Source organism: Pan paniscus, chromosome 8 (assembly GCF_029289425.2).
Source record: "Pan paniscus chromosome 8, NHGRI_mPanPan1-v2.0_pri, whole genome shotgun sequence".
Classification (NCBI taxonomy): Eukaryota; Metazoa; Chordata; class Mammalia; order Primates; family Hominidae; genus Pan; species Pan paniscus.
In genome coordinates, this window is record NC_073257.2 from 40,811,671 (window position 1) to 40,834,619 (window position 22,949).

The 22,949-nt window shown below is 37.0% G+C and overlaps 1 protein-coding gene across 10 annotated transcripts in view; it reads right to left on the reverse strand.

Moving 5' to 3' along the window:
• MPP7 (MAGUK p55 scaffold protein 7) overlaps positions 1 to 22,949 on the reverse strand; it is a 284,148-nt gene that overhangs the window by 89,271 nt on the left and 171,928 nt on the right. For all 10 annotated transcript variants that reach the window (XM_055092545.1, XM_003821435.5, XM_034930201.3 and 7 more), the window contains 2 exons: positions 9,480 to 9,557; positions 6,980 to 7,060 (listed from right to left, as the gene is read on the reverse strand). In XM_055092545.1, the coding sequence (XP_054948520.1) occupies positions 6,980 to 7,060; positions 9,480 to 9,557 (159 nt within the window). The remainder of the gene's footprint in view (positions 1 to 6,979; positions 7,061 to 9,479; positions 9,558 to 22,949) is intronic.

A 22,949-nucleotide genomic window follows, 5' to 3' on the forward strand; every position in this document is an offset into this window, starting at 1 on the left:
CGACAGAGTGAGACTTAGTTTCAAAAAAAATGAAAAATAGAATTGATAATAATGAGCCAGTTCTTTTGAGAGATTAGATAATTACTCATTTCTGGTATGCAGAGCAAGAAACTAGAGAAAAAATATGTATATTAATAGCACTGAGAAATGGGACAGAACTTTGGATACAAATCAACAGGATAAATTGAACACCATTCCAACATGCTTGAAATCTTAATAAAATGTTAAGTTTCCTAGGAAAAAATAAATAATGAAGTAATTCTGGAAGAGCTTGAAAGCTGGATTAAATCAATAACTACAGAAGAAATTAAAAGCACTATCAAAAAACTTTCCCCAGAGATGGCACTGGAACCAAATGAAGGGTTGTATTACAGTTTTCTGTGTTATTTACAGAATTCCAACACATAGTAAAATGTAACATTTCTTTTTCAAAAGTCTCACAACCCAAATGTAAAACCTAACCAGAAAGTATAAAAAGATGACAGCACAACTTTGGTCTCAGGATGATTTTTTTTAAATACTAAAGTAAAATATTACAAAATTAGACATAAAAATCTTCTTTTATCAAAAAGAAGTTTTAATCCCAAGAATTTAATGTTTTATCACATAAATATCTGCAGTTATTTATGCTAACAACTAAAAAAGTTTCTATGATCACTTTGATAAGTACCATAAAGGCACTTGACAAAATTTAACATAATTCTGATTTATTTTTTTTAAATGAGACAACAAAACTTTGTAAAATATTCTATCAGAAACCAGCCACAAACATCATACTTATTAATAACAGGAAGCACAGAAGTATCCCCATAAAAGTACAGAAAAACAAAAGCATATCCTGTTTTTACTACAAGTTTTGAGCATTTTTTCCTGCAAGTCATATCAAGGCAATAAGGTAAGGGGGGAAATTATCTATAATTACTAAACAGGAAAAGATTTTTTAAAAATCTTGTCAATAACATTGAAAATTAAATGAGATACTTCGGTAAGGTGGTATAAAATAAGTATTATGGAAATTAACATGTTTACTGTATAGAAACAACATACTTGTTAGAAAATACTCAGTAAATAGTATACCATGGGGGAAAATTAATTTATACATATGTGTAGATGTGTGTATACATATAAATATATGCATGCCGGCACACACGCGTACACATCAGGCCTGGGAATAGACTTAGCAGGAAATAGTCCAGGGTTATATAAGGAACAATTTGATCTAAATAAATAAATTGCCATGGTCTCTGGAAAATTTAATTGCATCCCAATGGGTTTTTTTAATGACATAAAAGAGAATTCCAAATTTCTTCTGGGAAAATACATTTGCAAGAATAATGATAGGAATTTGGCCTTAGAAGGTATCATGCTACAATTACTAAAACAATAAGATAACCAAATTAACAGCAATCAAACCAAGAGTTCAAAACAGATTCAGATATATAATAAAGATAAATCAAACTGTGAGAAAATTACCATCCACTTGAATAAAAAAAAACTAGAACCACATCTTATACCATACACCAAATTTTCATACAGAGTAATAATTTCAAACTTCACAAAATCACATTTTTAAAAAGCCAAAAGAAAATAGGAAAGACAATTTTCGTAAACTCGTCATGAAGAATACAAGTCCTTTCCAAGCTAACTCAGTGCCCAGAAGTCATAAAGAAAAAGAATGCCAAATTCTACTATATAAAAGTACATATTTCTACCCAGTCTTAGAAAATGCATGTAAGATTAAAGAAAAATAACTACGGAGAAATCTATAATAATGATTTTATATTCTTATGTCACTCACAAGTCATTAGGAAAAACACAAAATTTTTACTAATCATTATTTAATCACACAGTACTCAATGAAAGCCTGCTATACACCTGCAATTTTTATTCCCTATTCTCATGTGGCTTATATTCTAGTGGTACTCAACTAGCAAAGCTAAAAAAGAATATTAGTTGGGGCTGTGCATGGTGGCTCACCTCTGTAATCCTAGCACTTTGGGAGGACTAGGTGAGTGGATCACTTGAGGCCAGGAGTTCAAGACCAGCCTGGCCAACATGTCAAAACCCCGACTCTACAAAAAAACACAAGAATTAGCCAGGTGTGGTGGCGCGCACCTGTAGTCCCAGCTAGTTAGGAGGCTGAGGCAGGAGAATCGCTTAAACTTGGGAGGTGGAGGTTACAGTAAGCTGAGATTGTGCCACTGCACGCCAACCTGGGTGACAGAGCGAGACTCTGTCTCAAAAAAAAGAAAGAATATTAGTCGAAAAGAGCTTATGCAATTAATTGCATATAAATTGCAACAGCATAGGGAAACAGGCCTTCTCATGCACTATACTGCAGGTGCTCAAGAAGGTCTGTCTTAACAACAAGCTAGAAACAATGATCAAAACTGTAAAATGTACAAACATTATGTATGCCCCAATAATTTACTGTCCTAATTAAAGTATATTTTGACAAAATATTCCATAAAATCCTCTAATATACAAAAGATGTGCATCATAGTGTTATTTAAATAGCAGAAAAGCAGAAATAACAAAGGTTCGTCTGTAAGTTAAAATAGGTAATTTTGTTGACACAAAGAGAAGGCTACAAAATGCCAAAAATATTAAAAGAAAAAAAAATCACATTAAGTAGTGCATTCTATGATCCCACAGAATATACTGGGAAAAAACATTTAATATTTATATATACAGAAAGGGTTGAAAGGTAATGCAGCCAGCCAAGAGCAGTTATCCCTAGAGGTATACGAACATGCAATTCACAGAAGAAATAAAAACATATAAGCATAGGAAAAGATATGCATCCTCACTAATAAAGCAATGACGATAGGGGCTTCTACTTTCTTTATAATTTGAATGAAAAATACAATTATGTATTATCAAAAAAGAATATTTGTTTCCTTTTAAGTCTTTATCAAGTCACTCTGCAAAAAGTAAAAGTGAACATAATAAATTATCACATCTTATTAAGGACAGATATCATAAATCATGTATATTAATAAATGTTCCTTCTAATCTCACTTATGGATTTTAAAATATTCTTTCCTTTATGGGTGCATGTTTGTGTCTGTATGTGTGTATTCCTGTCTTTGTGGATCAAATGCTTTTCTATTCCATGATAACATAACTTGCAAATTTTCTTCTAATACATATTTTTTCAATTAAAAATATTCTTATGGTTCAACTTTTTACACTTAAATTTTTAATCTATTTGAAGTTCACTCTAGTGGTGACTTTTCTCATTTTTTCCCAAACTATTTGTTATTCCAAGACCACGTATTACAATTGTCCCTCAAGCTGCCCATCCCCCGTGCTTCCTTCCACCCATCCCACACTCTTTCATTAGGACCTCAATCGTGTGGTGTGTGTGTGTGTGTGTGTGTGTGTGTGTGTGTGTGTGTGTGTGAGACTGAGTTTCACTCTTTCACCCAGGCTAGAGTGAAGCGGCGTGATCTTGGCTCACTGAAACCTCCATCTCCCAGGTTCAAGTGATTCTCCTGCCTCAGCCTCCCAGGTAGCTGGGATTACAGGCACCTGCCACCGCCACCATACCCGGGATTTTTGTATCTTTAGTAGAGATGGGGTTTCACCATGTTGGCCAGGCTGGTCTCGAACTCCTGACCTCCGGTGATCAGCCCACCTCGGCCTCCCAAAGTGCTAGTGCTCTATATGAATTATTCCTATAGGCTCCCACTGGCCTTCCTCCATTCAGTATTGCATTTCTCCCATTCTACACCACCCAATGCCTCAAAAGCTTGGTCTGTAGACTACATAGGGAGTGACATGTCACTTCCTGCTTCAGATCCTTTCAATGGCTTTCCACTTTTTTATAAGCTCACGATTTCAGGTGTGGCCATATAATTTATCACCCAAATAGGGAAACAATTGAAAGTGGGAGAAAGGCTATTACTAATAATGCTGGAACTGCAGGCATGAAGCCGACTATCCTGGGCAAACCCTACTCAAAAGGTCGACTCCTCAGCTCCAAACTCTCACCCCTTCTTCCTTCACAAGCCACTGTTCGCCCGTTCTGAGGCTGCGTTTGCATTTTTACATCTTCAAACTTAAAGTTTTCCTTTATGGGACTTCACATGCTCTTCCCTGTACCTAAATCATTTCTTTTTCACATCCCACCCCAACCCATCTCCCACTCCTTTGTCCCCTTGCTGATTCCCTCAAACTGCACCGTAAGGTCTCAACTTATATGCCACTTCCTCTGTAAAGTTTTCTTCAATATTCTCCCCCTGCCCAAGTTTGGGTTTAGCGCCATTCCTATGTATTCCATATCATTTCCATACACTCCCTCTTTTAAATCAGTATTTCTCCTATCACCTTCACTAGTGTACATATATCCTCTATAATCTGCATCCATAGGGCCTGGCACACACTAGGCATTAGAAGAAAAAAAATCTAAGAATAAATGAATGAATGAAGATCCGTTGCTGGTGACATTTATAAACTGCCAAAGAAAGTTATAAAAATTTTCAGAAAGAATTGGCACGCCTCCTGGGTTCACACAATTCTCCTGCCTCAGTCTCCCGAGTAGCTGGGATTACAGGCGCACACCACCACACCTGGCTAATTTTTTGTATTTTTAGTAGAGACGGGGTTTCACTAAGTTGGCCAGGCTGGTCTCGAACTTCTGACCTCGTGATCCGCCCGTCACGGCCTCCCAAAGTGCTGGGATTACAGGCTTGAGCCACTGTGCCTGGCCGTATCTGTGTCTTTTTAAAGTTCTATTACTTTGAAGATATATTTCAACTTCCTTTTCAGTCCAATGAATTAAGTATTTAAAATGAAATAGCAAATCTTTAAAAAGTAAGTAACTTCCCTAATCCACTAGAAATTAAATATTCAAATTAACACACTAGAGTTACATTTTTCATATTTTAACTGTCAGTTCAACTAACAACCTACATACCTTGCTTCTGTTTAAAAGGAAAACAATCACAAAAAGATTTTAGTTTACTCCAGGGACAAAAATAGATTAACTGATTATATCCTGAAATAGTCTAAAATTTATTTGGGGGCTTAACTTGTTAAAGTAATATGGAAATGAGGTCAAAGCGATGGTAGATAATAAGAATGACTTCAAGAAAAGCAATGTTAAATGTTAGATCAAAAAAGGAAAAAAGATACTTTATTCCCAAGACTAGCTAACTACAAACTGACATTGCCAAACAAAACATCATGTATCCTGGAATATTACCTATTTTCTACACATATGAATATATGTCTTTCATGCTAACTTTACACAATTCTTTAGTCACACTGCTAGATAAAATGAAAAATAACCAAATTATCCACCTAAAATATTTTCCACATAATAAAATTTAACTAATTATTATAAAATTTTATCAAATGGCCCTTCTTAATAACGTCTAAAGTCATACCTCCCTCTTGAGCCAAGTATCAGTTCTCATTCAGTATAATATTGCATAATTAGCTATTCCATTTGAAACACTCTTGAACCAAATACCATAATCGGGGATTTTTTTTTGTCTGAAACATGCTGCTTTCATTTCTAATACCCTTGAACCAAAACAATAATTTCAAAAAGGAGTTTAACAAGATATTCATAGCTAACCTCACCCTCCCCTGGGTGATACTAACTTCTCAGGTGCAGTCTAAGACCAAATGAAGAAATCTTCAGAACGTTCTGTGGCTAAAAATCTCCTTAACGTTTTTACACACTTTGTATTTAACATCAAGGAACTTTTCTGCTCTAATCTGATCCTTGTTCTTTCAGAACAAAAATTTAATAAACTTCCTAAACCACTACAAATCAATTACCCTCACATCATTAATCATAGCCTGTTTAGCTTTTACAGCAATACATTCATGTACTTACATTTACTTATAGGGATTAGGGTTTATAGTCCACGCATGGTTTTTGTTTTGTTTTTTTTTTTTTTTGAGACGGAGTCTCGCTCTGTCGCCCAGGCTGGAGTGCAGTGGCACGATCTCAGCTCACTGCAAGCTCTGCCTCCCAGGTTCATGCCATTCTCCTGCCTCAGCCTCCCGAGTAGCTGGGACTACAGGCGCCCGCCACATGTTTTTAACCTCATCTTTTATTTAATACCATCTCTCTTTTTATAAAAATAAATTTAAAACCAAGTTTTAAATTCTGAAAGCTATTTCTCAAAAAAAGTAGAAACTAGTTTTTACATCTAGGAAGAAATTTTCATTCAACACTCTACATATGCTCACCAGTAATCATCACAAGCTAAATGATCATTTTAATTATGTAATTATGTAACCTATATGTAATTCTGACTCACAGAACAATATCTGACACATAATTGCCCCAGCGTCAAGTCCAAAATGTATACAGTGCAGGATTTAGTGCAGTAATGACTTCAGAATAATGTAGGAAAATTCTGAAATGCCTGCTGTAAACTGATCACATTTGGAGGAAAAATAAGTGATAAACTTAGGAGGCAATGGAAAGGGAGAATTGAAATCTGTCTGCCAATATTTTACGGGTATTTTACACTGGAAAAGTGCTCTTCTCTGTAAAATGGAATGACATTTTGAAACATAAATTAGTAAAGGGACAGGAAATGGGGAGGTGAAAGGGGAAAGAAAGAGGAATGCTGAAATGACCCTATAGAAAAATAGGTACGTTTGTCAAACATATTGGAATCCCATTAACTACCCAAGTAAAATGGACCTAAACAAAATTACTAGTAGGTTCTGTATAGTGTACTCTTAACTTTACTTAAAACAAAAACGACCTTGAAGCTACATTTGACAGAACTTAAATTCTGAGCTTCCCAATAAGAGTATTTTGCAGTTTCTCATCACATTATAATCAAAAGCTCGCCTCTTTCTCATTAATAGGATTTAGGCTATTAAAATACTGTGCCCTATTCAAAATACATTTACTTGAGAATTGATGCTCGAAACAAAATTCATCTGAAGGCTCAGAAAGTGGCCCTGTTTGAAGGTATTTATTACCGGCGTAACATGTCCTCACCTTCACATTGGGTTTTGACAGTAGTTTCAACAGCTCTCTGATCTCACTGTTTAATGGCTTGTTCTGAAGCTCTTCGGCCAGCTGCAACGGAGATTACATTGACTTAAAGAACATTTAGTAAGAGCATTGTGGGATTGGGTGTGTGACAACTGAGAATCTGACTTGCTCAAGGCTATTACTTTCCAATGTTTAAGGAGAGGTCAGCATAAAAGAAAACAGATCATCAATCATTGCTCTTCTTTTTAGACCTTCGGTAGTCCAGATCCGAGCCCAGGCTCTCAGCTGAGTACAAATCAAGTAATCGTATCAGCCAGATCACCTTCTGATTTATTGCAAGGAGGGCAAACCCCAGCACTTCATCCATGTGAATGGTCTTTTGCACCTAGACAAAGGACCACTTGTAAGAAGAACTGGATAAAGCTTTGACACTGTAACCTCCCCCAACCCCCACAAAAACAGAGCTTCTGAATGAGGTGGTGAAATCCACAGGGTTTCCAAAAACCCATGGGGATTCCAAAAACCCACAGTAGCTGTGCTGTTTAGAGCTAGGGTAAAAATAATTAGAATGCCCCTAATAGAGCAAATGGCCTGAAACTTTTATTATGTTTACCTATACAGATGAAGAAATCTGTTAAATACCAACCAATCATAGTACCAATTGTAAAATGAGCTATAATGGGTTGACAGCTAGCTACCCTGGTACCAAAAATGCTGACTGTACTCTACTATAATAACCGAGAATTCCCATTTGGGTTCTACATAAAGAAGGTGTTACAACTTCAAACCTGCCCCATATCTTCCATTAAGAGATATTCCTATCAAAATTCCCATTCAATTTTAGGCTATAGGAAAGATCTCATAATTTTCTTAAAAAAAGCAAGACTCAAACAGGAAAAAAGATTAGAATTATGAAATACGTGGCATATGTATAGATGCATTTTTATTTAAAAACCCGTCTTAAAACCTTGCATGAAATTTCCATTTGCCCCTACTTTTTCTAACAAGCTAAAAATAATTGCTCTTATCTCTGGAAAAGGAATTTTCTCTAAAAGAAGGGCATAATATAAATTGTACACAAAAAATAAAATCGTAGAAAATTATACAGTCATTAATTACCTTTCAAACACTGCTTTTACTTTTTTGAGGTAATATTTCTACAGCATTTTTAACTTACAAAAAGACATAAAGGTCATTTGCACACTTTAGTGACTTAAAACATAATATATTTTAACATTTAAATATACTGCTCTGACAAATTATAAGATACTATGGTTTATCATATTTATATAGCAGTCTCTAACTTTTTATAAAGGAATATTTTTGCAATATGATTGGGCCACAACAACATTGGTTTATAAACAAATGTTTCCCAAAACTCTGAATAGTAAATGTTTTAAAACTGATTTTTTAAGGCTTTCGTGCCTTACTTGAGCAACTGTATCTACAACTTTATTTGCCTTCATTTAAAAAATTTTGCTTCAATAATGCAGAAGTAAGCTTCCTCATTAAATATATACTGAAACATACTTGTAATCTTTGTAGATAAAAACAAAAAGAAAAATGGAAACTAAACAAATAGCACGCACCTTGCATATTTATTACATATGTGTTTTTTCTAAATTAGAATGCAAAGTAGTTCAAATAAAATCAACTTCTCAAGATGGCCAATTTTTTAATTATATTATGGCCTGGATATTTTACCACACTGAATTATATAGCTTGTCTTAAAAAATAAAGGAAAGAAATATTAAAAGCAACAAATAAGCTACGGGTTATCACTAAAACCAGCCTTCGCACTAAACATATTTCTCTTCCAGCTTCATGTCCTTTATAGTTTATCCAGGTGTGTTCTCAATTCATCCGAGTCCGAAAGTTAACAGTAAGAATCAGCAAGTTAGTTCCCTTCCCCCAAGTTCAAAATAAAATTATAGCTACAGGAAATTAACTACTCCATCAATGCCAACTGCTTCTTAAATTTATTTTTTGGTTATGAAGGTAATTTGGAAAAGTCTAATATCCATAAATCATTACTATGTTTTATAATCCATTATGAAAACAATCCTGTCTTTTTATGTATTTCATATTATTTCATATGCCTCGTTCGTATCCTAGTATCTGTCATTTTTTAGTACTGTCAGCAATAGAGCTATCTCATTTGTCTTTATTTCTCCAAAGCATTCCTCTTGTCTGTGACTTTCTCAGAACACCAACAGCTGACAGCTTCTCTCTCTCCATGAGTTTAAAGCCTAAAATGTCTATTACGAAGTTACGAAAGCAGAACAAGAGAGTAGCTACATGTAAAATTTTTAGAACAGAAAAGTGAATGAAAATCAACATAATATTAACATAAGCTCAGTGACGACAGGACTTTTGGAAACATTTGTAACCTCTTCTGCTTTTCACTCATAGGATCACACGCATCTGTCTGCACTAGGACAGGTTCTGCCTGGGCCAGGTCTGCAGCAGACATATCCCGGTGAGCTCGGAGAGTCACACTTACATCATCGGCCAAGGCCGCCGCACCATGGAGAATGGGCACCGGACTCTGCTTCTCATAGTAATGTAGTTTTTCATGAATCTGGAAGAAAATCAAATGCATATAAGTTCACCTGCTAGCAAACAATCTCAGATAGCTGCACATTTTTATACTTGAAAAGAGAATCTGAATCCTTGAATATCCTAAAGTTATATGTTTATGACATATTACACACATGTAATATGTTTGTACATGCTAATATAAACCCATAGGTGACACGTATGTGTGCCTAATTCATCTATTACTATGGCCCAGTGTTTACAACATGGAGTCAAATGGAAAAAACAGTCTTAATCAAACAGAACCCACTTGAAAACTAAGTCTTTGTCTTTCCCCTCAATAAGCATGTTAAGTTTTGTGATGTCTATTATATCTAAAATCTATTGCTGCAATATTTCAAGTATCAGTTGCAGCTTATATTCCTGCTAAAAATGTAAATTATGATTAAAGCAAAGCAATAAACTGTCAGCCACATTTTGGCAGGTTGGTATGGAATCACTGTCAAGAGGGAAGGAGCTGGCACTATTTGTGCCTGGGTGCCACATCCAGGAACATCTGCTCAAGCACACTGTTCCTTTTATTATACTTATTCATTCTTTTTTTTTGAAATTGCCAACTTTCCCCCTCAACTTCAAATTTCTAAGAAATGAAGGGATTTTTCATAACTAGTGGCATTTCTTATAATTATTTAGCATAAATGAGATCATTTTTCATAATGTAAAATAATTATAATAATAAATTTTTAAAAATTTAGCCCTTCATTTCCCATTATTGTGACCCAAGAAACACAAAGGCAAGAATCTACATAAATCCCATGTAAGACACACTGAGTTCCTTGAAAAATCTAGCAGAAAGTTGAGAAACAAAAGACGTGTTGACAAACATATAACTGTCAGCACTTAAGTTTCATCTATTTCAGCTCTTGTGTAGGTGTCCTTTCATATTTTATACTTGAAAACTCACTTTAGTCTCTTTTTATTTATAGTTGAAGAACAATGTCCCCCACCATATACAAAAAACAGTTGCACCTCACAATTTCCTGTCTTTAACAGGTATCAAGTAATACACTCTTTAATTATACTCAAAGCTAACCAAACTCCATTGTAAAAGTCTGGAAGATAAATTTTATTCTGATTAGCCAGATGCTATTGCTAAGAGAGGATTCTATTACCTTTTTGGCAACCCAGTACACAATGTAAAGCTTCAGGGAAAGAATTTTGACACTTATGATATTACCAGAATGATCAGAGCCACATTTTTACTTAATATCTTAGAAATTTTAAAGATGTATCATAACAAGGTAATAAACAAACTTTAAAGACTGTAAGCTATAAAAAGAGTTAGATTTGATTTGAGAAACTATGAACATATAATTTAAAACAAAAACCAATCATACTGAGCTAAATTCACTTTGTTTAAATAATTATCGAGAATTAAGACATCTCAACATATAGTATCACAGAATACTTAACTTACCCTATCACAAAACTCATCTAACCTGACTGCAGTTACTTGTTTAAATGTCTGCTTCCCTGCTATAATAAACATAGAGACTTATTAAGAACTTACCAGGTGCCTGTACTACCCACCTAATAGGTCAGTAATACTAGTAACATAGTCTTTAATGAGTTTAAAATTTGAATTCCTCAATTCTCACAAGAAAATAAAGAGGTAGACAGCAGGACCATCTCATTTTACAGATAAATAGGAGTTAAACAAGTTGCTATGTTCTTGCAGACAGTAAGAGGCAGAGCTGAGATTTCAAGCTCAAGCCATCTGGCTCAGTGCTGGAGCTCCTAATCACCCACTTTTCCTCTCAGACTGACATCTCATCTGTGTTCTTCACTGCGATCCTTGGCTGCCTAATGAATATGGCCAGTTTGTAGAGCATAGAAAGGAAGGCTGGAAAGATATATAACAAATTGCAGTGACTGCTTCCACTGACTAGAGGATCATCGGTGGTTCCTCTCCATCCCTTATATTTTCTTTCTCATTGGTGGTTCCTCTTCATCCCTTGTGTTTTCTTTCTGATGGCTTCCAATTTTCCCAGGTTAATTTCTATGAATACTCTAATTATAACATAAAATTATGTGCCTCAAATAAACACATTATTTCTCCACTTCATTTGCTTCTTCTGAGCGTCTTTCACAAATAGTCAGTTTCTCTTCCATCATCTTCTCCAGATCCTGACCCAATTGATAGAGTATCCCACCCCTAGCCTGCCCACTCCTGGATTTTGTGCCATATCAAACATTTTTTAAATGTTCTAGAATTTCAAAGTTCTGGTAACCCTGTGTTGCGTATGTGTTTTACTTTACTGCATCATTTTAAAAATTAAGTTGGTAGGGGAGTAAAAATTTACTCTAAATAATTTTGAGCTCAAAATTGGAAAACAATATTTTCACTGTTTCCAAAAATATTGACAGAAATTCTGCTTTTTATTACTATTTATGATAACCAAAAGAAAAAAATGATTTTTCAATTCTAATAAACAGGCAACACATATAGACTTCACCCCAAGGCTATCTAACAGAACTGCCTGTGATGGTGAAAATGTTTTATAGCCGTTTGTCCAATATGGTTAGCCACTGGCCACGTGTGGCTTTTGAGCACTTGAGCTGTGGCTTGACTTGAGGAACTGAATTCTTCATTTTATTTAATTTTATTTACTTTACATTTAAATACCCACATGGAGCCAGTAGCCTTCTTCTTGGAGAACATGACATAACTTTATGCAGTCTATAATTTCTCTTTATATCCCAGAAAAATTTACTCTGATACAGGGTGACAAATTTCCCGAAGTGGGAACATTTGGGGATCTAGTAGACAAATATATAACCAAAGATGTGGCTTCATCATCAATGAGCAATCTAGCATCAATTATTAAGTATCAGGTGTAGCCAAACCTGCAAAACCTCATTTATTTTAACTACACATTTCCCTTTGCAGATTCAATGACATAATAAAAGTACACTTCAGACCGAGTGTGGTGGCTCATGCCTATAATCCCAGCACTTTAGGAGGCCAAGGTGGGCAGATCACTTGAGGTCAGGAGTACAAGACCAGCCTGGCCAACATGGTGAAAACTCATCTCTACTAAAAATATGAAAATCACCCGGCCATGACGGCGCATACCTATAGTCCTAGCTACTCGGGAGGCTGAGGCAGAAGAATGGCTTGAACCCGGAAGGCGGAGGTTGCAGTGAGCCGAGATCTCACCACTGCACTCCAGCCTGGGCTACAGAGCGAGACTCCATCTCAAAAACAAAAACAAAAAAAAACGTATACTTCATTTTTCTCCCCTGAGCAACTGGAAGAGGAGGAAGCAGAGAAGGAGATGAGGGAGGAAAGGAGTTAGGAGTAAAGAAGTCTGGAGAAAAGGGGAAATCTGGTTAAATTAATTTTATATAACAGTTATTCAAAAACAAGATCCTAAAAGTCAGGACATGCTAAAATATATTAAATGCACTATTAAGAAAAAAGGACATTTCAAAATCTATATACATTATGCTCTATGTATATGTCCATGAGGGTTTTTTTCCTATAATTACATTTGTAATCAGAAAACATCAGTAAAAATAAAAATCATTTTAATATGTAAGCAGTTCTCATAAGGAAGCCATAGTTACCTTCATTTACATACTTCCTAAAAATAAATGTTTAATTTTAGTGAGGAAATCTGTTTTACTTACACATACAGTAGAACTTTTAAAAATAAAGCTTCAATAATTAAACTATGAATAAAGTACCCCCCAATGCAGTCATGTATTTTATACCTGTCAATGATGTACAGACTCCACCATGGTCATCTGCATTACATTACATTAAGTAAACTAAAGCTGTAATCCTTTTATTGGCTTCTATTACGAGTACAAAAAAGTACTGAAAATTACTGCCCAGTAGTTTGACTCTTCAGCATGTTAATTAATGGTACCAGATCTAGAATTAGCACATGCATGCATACACCTATCTACCTCCATATTTTAAATACTGGGGGTAGGGAGAAGATTCTGGGTACTAAAAAAGAAAATCCATGGGACACGATCCTTTCAGAAATACGTATTTATTTCTGATGCATGACCTTGAAATATCACTGGCCACTTTGCTAACTTTACAATGTAGGACTTGGTGGATAAAACTCTCAAATCCTAAGCCATGGACCAACAAGTCCATGGATGGTTACAAACTCTTAAAGCAGACTTTCTTTTGTTCCTACCTAATCCCAGGAAGAGCCAGACCAGCTTCTTTGTCATCTCCCTAGTAGTTTAAAGTTTTCTCATCTTCCCACTCACTAACAAAGTAGCCCTAGAAAAGTAGCTATTCTGTGTGTGTATATCATAAAGCCTAAAAACTTGGAGGCTGTACCTTTGCTCAAGCTACACAGTCAGAAGTAAAAATGTAAACAAATAAAGCCTTCCCATAGGAATCGCTGGGAGCAACTGGTACTTTGCCTTCAATTCCAGCCAGGGTGTTTGCAACATCTCTACACAGATGCATAATTCTTATAAGGAACATGTCTATAAAGTCTACAAAATACAAAGCACCAAAAACAGTTTTTAGGCTTAAGTTAAATGATTAAAAAGCAACAAACCATCAACATTTTCATTTTGGTTGAAAATGTAGTGATACTATTTGAAACCACTTCTCAGAACATTTTCTACAGATCAAATTCCCTTAGTTCCCAGAATAATGTTCTAGAGAAAGTAGCCAGGGCATTAAACATTTCTTCGGAAAATCTGAGTTAGTTGGGGTGGGGGGGGGTGGGGAAACTTGAATTCTCCAATCCAGAGATATATAATCTGTCCCATTTTGAAACAACCCCAAATTTCTACATACATTTATTTTTCACTCCCCACATATTACAATTATGAGAGCTGCCATTCTTCAAAAATCTTGGTTTTTTTTTTTTTCAGTAATTGTTGATGAAGTGGGAACTGTTAAATTTTTGATCAGATGGCTGTTACTGCAGATGATGTCATGGAACTCAGACAGGTTTCAACATACAAGTAGCAATCAATTACCTTGTATACTTGTTTGCAGTTTACATTTTAACAAACATTAAAACTGTAATTACAGCTTAAAACTAGTTTTGTAACAAAAGATGGAATGAACCGTCTTAAAACGTGGCGAGTCTGGGATCTATGGCTAGGAGAGTTCATGGGTGACTCTCAGTTGATTCATGAACTCCTGAAAACTATATACAATTTGTTTGCATGCATTTTCTAGGAAAATAATCCCAAATACAGATGGGTGATTTATGCTAAAGGACTTAAGACTTTATTCAGTAAATAAATAAATAGCCATTAAAGGCCAAGTGCGGTGGCTCACACCGGTAAGCCCAGCACTTTGGGAGGCCAAGGCAGGCAGATTGCTTGAGCCCAGGAGTTCAACACCAGCCTGGGTAACATGGTGAAACCCCAACTCTACAAAAAATACAGAAATTGGCCAGGCATGGTAGTGTACACCTGTAGTCCCAGCTACTCGGGAGGCTGAAGTGGGCAGACTGATTGATTGATTGAGCCCAGGAAGTGGAGGTTGCAGTGAGCTCAGATTGTGCCACCGCACTCCAGACTGGGCAACAGAGCCAGACCCTGTCTCCAAAAAAAAAAAAAAAGAAAGAAAAAGAAAAAGGCATTAAAGAATAGGAGACCCTTGGGCCAATTTGTGCTTCACTCCATTTTCCTTGGACAGATTTGGGGAGGAAGGGAGGTAGCAGGTAAGACGAGGAACAGAAAACCTGTTAGGAGGATATTGTTCTAGTGGTAAGAAACTTTAAAAAACAAACAAACAAACAAACAAAACTGGTCACTGCTCAGTACAGATGACTTTGGGGTTCCTCAGGTTTCCCTTTCTTTGCAAACACAATGGACTGAAGCAGTTCCATCTCCTCTCAGCAGCCACCACACTGCCTCTATCCCCAAATCTGTTGTGAAATCAGATGTACTCTTCCAGCCATTGTTTTCCTTGCTGCCTCCAAGATAAACATATAGGCCCATTGTATTTTAGAGATTTAACTGTTATCTCCATAGAGAAAAGGAAAAGCACTAAAAAAAAAATGAAGAATTTATAGTATTTTCACAGTTTTAAAAGATGAAGTGTCAACATAATTTACTGAGAGTCTTGAAGTCAAATACATGAGTTTAAATCCCAATTCCGCCCCTTACTTACCCTTAAGCAACTTATTTAACTTTCTATGCCTTAGTTTTCTCATATTTAAAACAGGATAATAATCGTATCTATTAACTAGGGTTACTGTGAGAATGAAAGTCACCATTAAAAGAGTTTCATGCAAGTTCTGGAAATTAGAAAACACCTAATAAATAGTATTTATTTCCAATTCCCCTGCTCACTTCCACTGGTGTTCCTAGTAAGAGGAGATATTCGTCTCCCTTTGACTACACCATGTTGCATATACATATGATACAATCAAGACCTAAAGATCAACATCAAAGATTAATTGGTATCACCTATATTCAAGAAGAGAATTTCTGAGGTCATGCAACCAAATGCCATCTCTATTGACATTTCTTCAAAAACAGTCCAAGTAAAAAGAGAAGAGGACCTGAACAAAGGGCTAACAGAAGCCTGGATGGACACAGGAAAGGCAGACAGTAACTGTGACCACCAGATACGGACACAGGAAAGGCAGACACTAACTGTGATCACTGCAAGTGGCAAATGATGGAAAGGGTGCAAGACCAAGCTGAGAATATTATAAGGAGATTTCCTGGAGGAATGAGGGGTGTGATGAAAAATCTAGATCTACATGTTTATTAACAGGTTCAAAAAGAATCTGTCTGGAAGCACCCACAGCTCTAGCTGCCCTGTTCCCAAAGAAGAAAGTTCTATCTTTGGTGAGAAGACAGAATGAAACCCTCACACAAGAAAAAGTGTAACAGTGAGGTGGAAAGATTCTTAGAAAAAGAGTAATCGGCCAGGTGTGGTGGCTCACACCTGTAATCCCAGCACTTTGGGAGGCCGAGGCAGGAGGATCACCTGAGGTCAGGAGTTCGAGACCAGCCTGGTCAACATGGTGAAACCCCATCTCTACCAAAAATACTAAAATTAGCCAGGTGTGGTGCAGCGTGCCTGTAATCCCAGCTACTCGGGAGGCTGAGACAGGAGAATCGCTTGAACCCGAGAGGCAGAGGTTGCAGTGAGCCGAGATCATGCCATTGCACTTCAGCCTGGGCAGCAGGGCGAGACTTGGTCTCAGAAAGGAAAGGAAAGAAAAGGAAAAGGAAAAGAAAAAGAGTAACCGTCAGGGTCACTTCAAAGACGATACAGGGCTAGCTATCACTGTTGTCAGCTCTCATCTGCCTATCATTTGGGAATCCAAAGACCCTCTGCCCACAAGCCCAAATTCTGTTGAAATTAATAAGGAAGCTCACATAATTTTGAGATGAGCTAGGATCTGGTTAAGGAATGTGGAGTGTATTCCAATGTGACTGTATGGAAAATGACTATTGGACAGGAATCAGACTTTATTCACAATGGAAATACCCAGCAACCATAAATTGGTTGTCACTTCCTTATTTAAGCCCTTTGGTGGCTTGCCATTGCTCTTGAGATGAAGGGCATGCCTGCCAATGCACTTGAAACTCAAGCCTGTTCTGGGGCTCTGCATGCCCTGGACCCTGCAGACTTCCATCTCAAGCCATTCTCCATCAGGTTCCACCCACAGGGACCTTATGTTAGATCCTCAAGCACCCAGAGTCTCTCCTACCTCAAGGCATCCTCTCTGCCTGCAATGTTCCTGAGTCTTGGGGGCACCCACATTCACCTTTGAGTCTTAGCTAAAATGTCACTTACACACAGCTTTTCCCAACAGTCTTACCCAATCAAAACCAGTTCTTCATTATTAGGTCTGATGGCTTCCTATTCTTTTTGTTCACTATCCTTATCAGACTTTGTATTTATAGATTTATTATATTTATCTGTTTATACCCCCATCGGTAATGAAATTCATAGATCAGGGACAATGTCCCTAGAGTTCACCACCAGATCCCTTGCTCATAACCCAATGCCTCACATAAAATAGATGTTAAAACGTTATTATTAGTTAGTGATAAGTGGACATATAAATCCTCTAATCCTGCACAGTTGGTAACACCCTGGGATCACCGTGGAAGAGGATGATAAATGCAATGATTTTCTTCTTGCCCCAAAACTGATGACTAGTCCCCAAAGCTGAGGAAAAAGAAGTGTTAAGTCCCATGTTCTAAGAAAAACTCCAAACAGCTGAAACATACACTTCTCTAGAGTCAAAGAGATGGGTGAAATGTAACCATCAACTATCTTCTATCTGCCACTTCCCAGAATGTGTGTGTGTGAAATTTATATATGAAATATAAATTTCATATATACATACATACATATGACTACAGAATGGAAATTGTCTTATGGAAATAGGAAAAGAGGGGACAGCGGGCAGGGGGGTCCACAGCCTAGTGAAGAGTAGAATAATGGAGGTAAGTCTCCGAGACAATCCCTCATAGAGAACGGGGGTACAGAGAAGACGACAGAGGACAAACTCTAGCTCCTATGCAGGCAGCAGACTAGCTGATTTCCCTTTCGTGTTTCTCTAATCAAGGTGACAAGGGAAATGAGGCAGGATGGCAGAACAGAGAGAGGGAACAGTAGAGGCCGACAGTTGCTTGGCCTACAAATGATGCATGAGTTACCTACAGGTCACATGGACCCCATTGAAAGTAGTTGGGCTGGAGCCACCCTGCAGATAATCCAGCCTACAGCACTACAGGAGGTTTTGGGTTACACAAGCCATGCACTGTAAGAGAAATGCAACGTTTGAGCACTTCCACAAAGAGTAAGAATGCTGGTCAGTGCTGGCCTGAGAAGAGGCAATAATGTGGCCAACTTCTGTCTCCCTGCCCCAACACAACAGAAGAACTGGATCTCCTTTCAAAAGCAAACCGATCCATCTTGCAAAGGGTATTGGGGGAGTAGGGGTAAAAGAAGAACACACTATCTCCCATCCCCAAGCCAACTCCCCTACCCCTGGCTGACACTAGGGACAGGAGGAGGTGAGACTCAGATCAGAGATGACCACAAAGGAATACTAAATTGAGCTTTTAATAATTGAAAATGTCTTGGAAGCTACAGACTGCCAGAAATTTTGTTAAAAGAGATAGAAAAGTTAGCTTTGATGTAACATATTTTGATGCAGTGATTGGAGAAAATTAAAACTCCCTCTTTGAGCACTGTTTGATTTGTTGTCTAGAACAGTATAGCCCAATAGTTCTCAACTTTTTTGGTCTCAGAACTCGTCTTAGTTTCTTAAAATTCACTGAGTATCTTAAAGAGTTCTATGTGCTTATATCTACTGATAATTTGTAATACTGAAAATAAAACTAAGAATTTTTAAAAATTTATTCACTTAAAATAACAATAAATGTGTTAAAATGACATCTTACCAAAAATCAATATATATTTTCCAAAATAAAAGTTTTTGAAGAGTGGCGTTGTTTGACAAATGTGTAAATATCTTTCATTTCTGGCTACAAAGGAAACAGCTGAATTCTCCTATCAGCTCCTGCATCCTATCTACTGGGATATGCTGCTTTGGTTGAAGTTCATGAAGCAAATCATGCCTCCCACAGACTTGCAGTTGGAAGAGAGAGGAATATGTTCAGAGCCTCTTTAGCTAATTGTAGATACTCACTGATACTACACCAAAACTCTGCAGCTGATACTTTCTTAGAGGTGAGATGCAATGTGGACCCTGCAGCTGCATCACTGGGCTTTCCATATGCCTTTACATTACAATCCTTGTTTTCTCTTGCATTCTACATGGCGCTTACCCATGCATAGTTTCATGATATTATGCATTGATCATTTGGAAAATACTGCTTCACTAAGTTATGCAGATTTTCCAAACATTTACACATTTCATGGTACAACAACAAAAAGTCACACATTAATATCACCACCAATCTCATCAAAAAAAGTTTTTAAGTACTAGAAAGCTGGCAATCTCGAGTGGCAGAGACAAGTTTTTCAAAATTCTAATACTTGCTCAAAAGCTTGAATTTTATTCATTGGCAACAATATAGTTTGTTGTTGGTTTTTTAATGACAGGCAAACTTTGATCATTAGAAAAAAAAAAAAAGTCTTCCAAACACCACAATCTGCGTAGACACAGTTTCTAATGGTTTCCTATGAGAAAAAGAAACTAGTTTAGTTCACAATCTCACAATCCTACAGCTACTTGTCTTCTGCTAACCAGAACTCTGGTTTGCAGCCAAGTGCTTTCTGAGTATTCCCCTCTTTCTTCTAGATTAAAAAGACTTGACAGTAAAGAGATGTGTACCATGGTTAAGATTTAATGCAGCCAACTATTCTTGATTGTGAGTGTGCCATGGTGAAGAACATGACAACTCACTAACTTGGTGCCACTTGGTGCCATGGCCTTGGTTTGTGTGACAGCACGAGCAGTTTTACCCATCAGTATTTTTAACCATCAGTGCAGATGCCAACTCAGTGAAAAAAGCAAACAACATCATAATATTATCAGGAAAATAGTTTAGACCTTGAAGAGCCTCCCCACAAAATAGTCTCAGGGATCCCCAGGGGTCCACAAGCCACACCTTGAGAACCACGACTACCTACTATCTCTGAATACATGAATCTAACAAATAAAAGGAAATCTAACATTTCTTTGTGGCTGCAGAACTCATGGTGAATTATATGACTTTGGTATAGGAATATTAATACTTTTTCCCTTACAAACATGGTCTTCTGAATCTGGCAATTTACCTGAAACCACTGGTCCAGGCTTGTGACGTGTGTGACTCTCAGAACCAGGTGTTACTTTTCTAAAAAACCATGATTTTGAGGTCTGAAAAGTAGCTTTGGGGAAAAAACTAGTATATTTTTAAAGAGTTCACTTAAAAAGAGACACAGAACAGGTTTTAGCATTTCATGAAACTGAAGTTTGCTTAATCCCTTAATGTTTCATTATTCACATTTTTTCCAAAGTTCTGCCTTTCATGCTTTTCATGCTGGCTGATTGCTGCCACCGTTAGCGCATTTAAACCTCAGCGATTTATAATATGGTCCCAGACTAAGAAGCTCTGGCATTGGCCCAGTGCTGCTATTATCATCTTCTTTTATTTATGGCACTATTTCAAAATCGTCCTTTCACACACTAACATACATTTTTCATTTACTTTCATGCACATTTATGTTCTAAAATGCTATTCTATATTTCTGCTTTGTATAATAACATAAAATGTAATTTGCTTACACTGCTACCATCACAGCTGGGATATTTTAATGCACTCAAATATGTATTGTAGCATGTCCAAAAAACAGCATTCCCCACTCCCTCCCACCCCCCGCAGGTTTTATATAATACACAGCTTCCATTCCCTTCTTATTCCTGGCAGAGTTATCTAAAATGTTTTTCTTCCTATGAAAAACATTTTTTGCTATGAATTCTTTTTTTAATAGAACATGAAAGCTGCTATTATACAAGAAGCTTTGCAGGCATGAATAATCAAATATACCCCTTGGTCAGTAAGAAACAAAAACTTGTAATCATTTTGCATGTAAGAATATGGTCCCTAGGTGGAGAGAGGAAATTTAGACCGAAGCTAAACATTTCATTCCTATTCCTAAACAACATTTCCTACCACCTCAAAGCTAAACATCCTCGATTTCTGAAGTCTAAGTGAAAATATTTGCAATTTATTTTTAACATAAAATAAAACCTTTATTTTCTAAGAAAATTATTTCCCCAACTTTTCACTCAATAGAAAATTCTAATTCAAATAGATTCTAAGTCCTTAGAATCATATGGCTATAAGTTAAAACTTATTTACAGAAAGGAAATTGTAAAAATTGTTATGCCTTTCTTCTAGCTTTTAAACAATCTCTTGGTTCATTCCAACAGATAGGTAAAATCTGATTACTTTCAAACGGCAGATGGTTAATACATTCTTATTGATATAGTTTACACACCCAGAAAATCCAAGTCACAATTCAGAAAGCAACTGAATTCAAATCTGTCAAATCCTACTACTCTGAAATCCGGCTGAAGTCTCCTCTCAGATCAGCTATAACAAAGCACTGCTTAATAATAAAACCTAAATGAAGCTTTGGACTTCAGGGATACAAAGACAACTCTCTGAAGAAGCAAAGGAAACACTGTTTTCCATCAAATTAATATTTTACATGTGGAAATATCAACAATTCCACTAAAGGTGGGAAGAATTACCTTGAAAACACAGAACAAGGCCTTGCAGTTTCAGATGGTGAACTGAGCCCACGAATTGATCACACACCCTACTCAGAATCCCACTGAAATAACCAAAAAATATACAGTACAATTTTTTTTTAATGCATGGTAATAGCAGAGAAAAATGCCACCCACAGGTCAGGAGACTCTGAAATATTTCTAAAAAATACAAAGATAAAAATACTATGAAAAGTCTATCTGAATCATCGTATTCTTCTATACTTACCGGGAAAGAGAGACCTGCTTAGGAAAGAAAGTGGACAAGTATGGCCACCAAAGGACCAAAGAACTCCAAGTTCAGAGAAGCAGAGGTTCAGAAAAACAGTGGGGAGCAGGATACTAACTCGTTGTTCAACAGTCATCTACTAGGCGTGCAGCAGGCAGCCTCTAAAATGGCTCCCAAAGATTCTCCTTCTCAGGACTTACTTCCTGGTGTCATCTTTTCTCCTTGTTGGGGGGTTGAACCTACTGACTTGATTCTAATGAATTGAAATATTCAGACAAAAGTGATGGGACGTCCCTCCTGAGATCAGGTTATAAAACACCGTGACTTTTGTCTTGCAGGTACATGCCTATGCCCCCTCCATATTCTTTCTCTCACTCTCTCACTCTCTCTCTCTCTCTCTCTCTCTCTCTCTCTCGTATCTCTGCTTCCATTTTTGAATCTCCTTCCTATGATCCTCCTACTTCCCTGTTACACAGAGCTTGTGATTACATTGGTTGGACCCAACTGAATAGTCCAGGATAATCTTCCTATCTCAAGGTCCTTAACGCCATCACATCTGCAAAGTCCCTTTTGTCATGTAAGGTGACACAGTCATAGGGTCCAGGGAGAAAGACGACTTGAGGGTAGTGAAGGGGTGGAGGAAGGCATGAATCCACCCAGCACACAGCACCTCCAATCCTCCCTGTGATCTGGCCTCTCTTTCCTGTCTGAACACATCCCTCCCTCTCCCTCCATTCATGACACTCTGGCCACCTTGCACTTCACAGTGTCTTGAATCTAGATCCAGAGCCTTTCCCAACTTAGGGACTTTGTACTTGCTGTTCCTTCTGTCTCCAGATCTTTAAGGCTGACTCCTTGACATTAGATCTCAATTAAAATGTCACCTCTTCAGAGAGGTCTCTGTGATCCCGTCTTACTATCTTACCTATTCACCCTTACTATTGCTTTC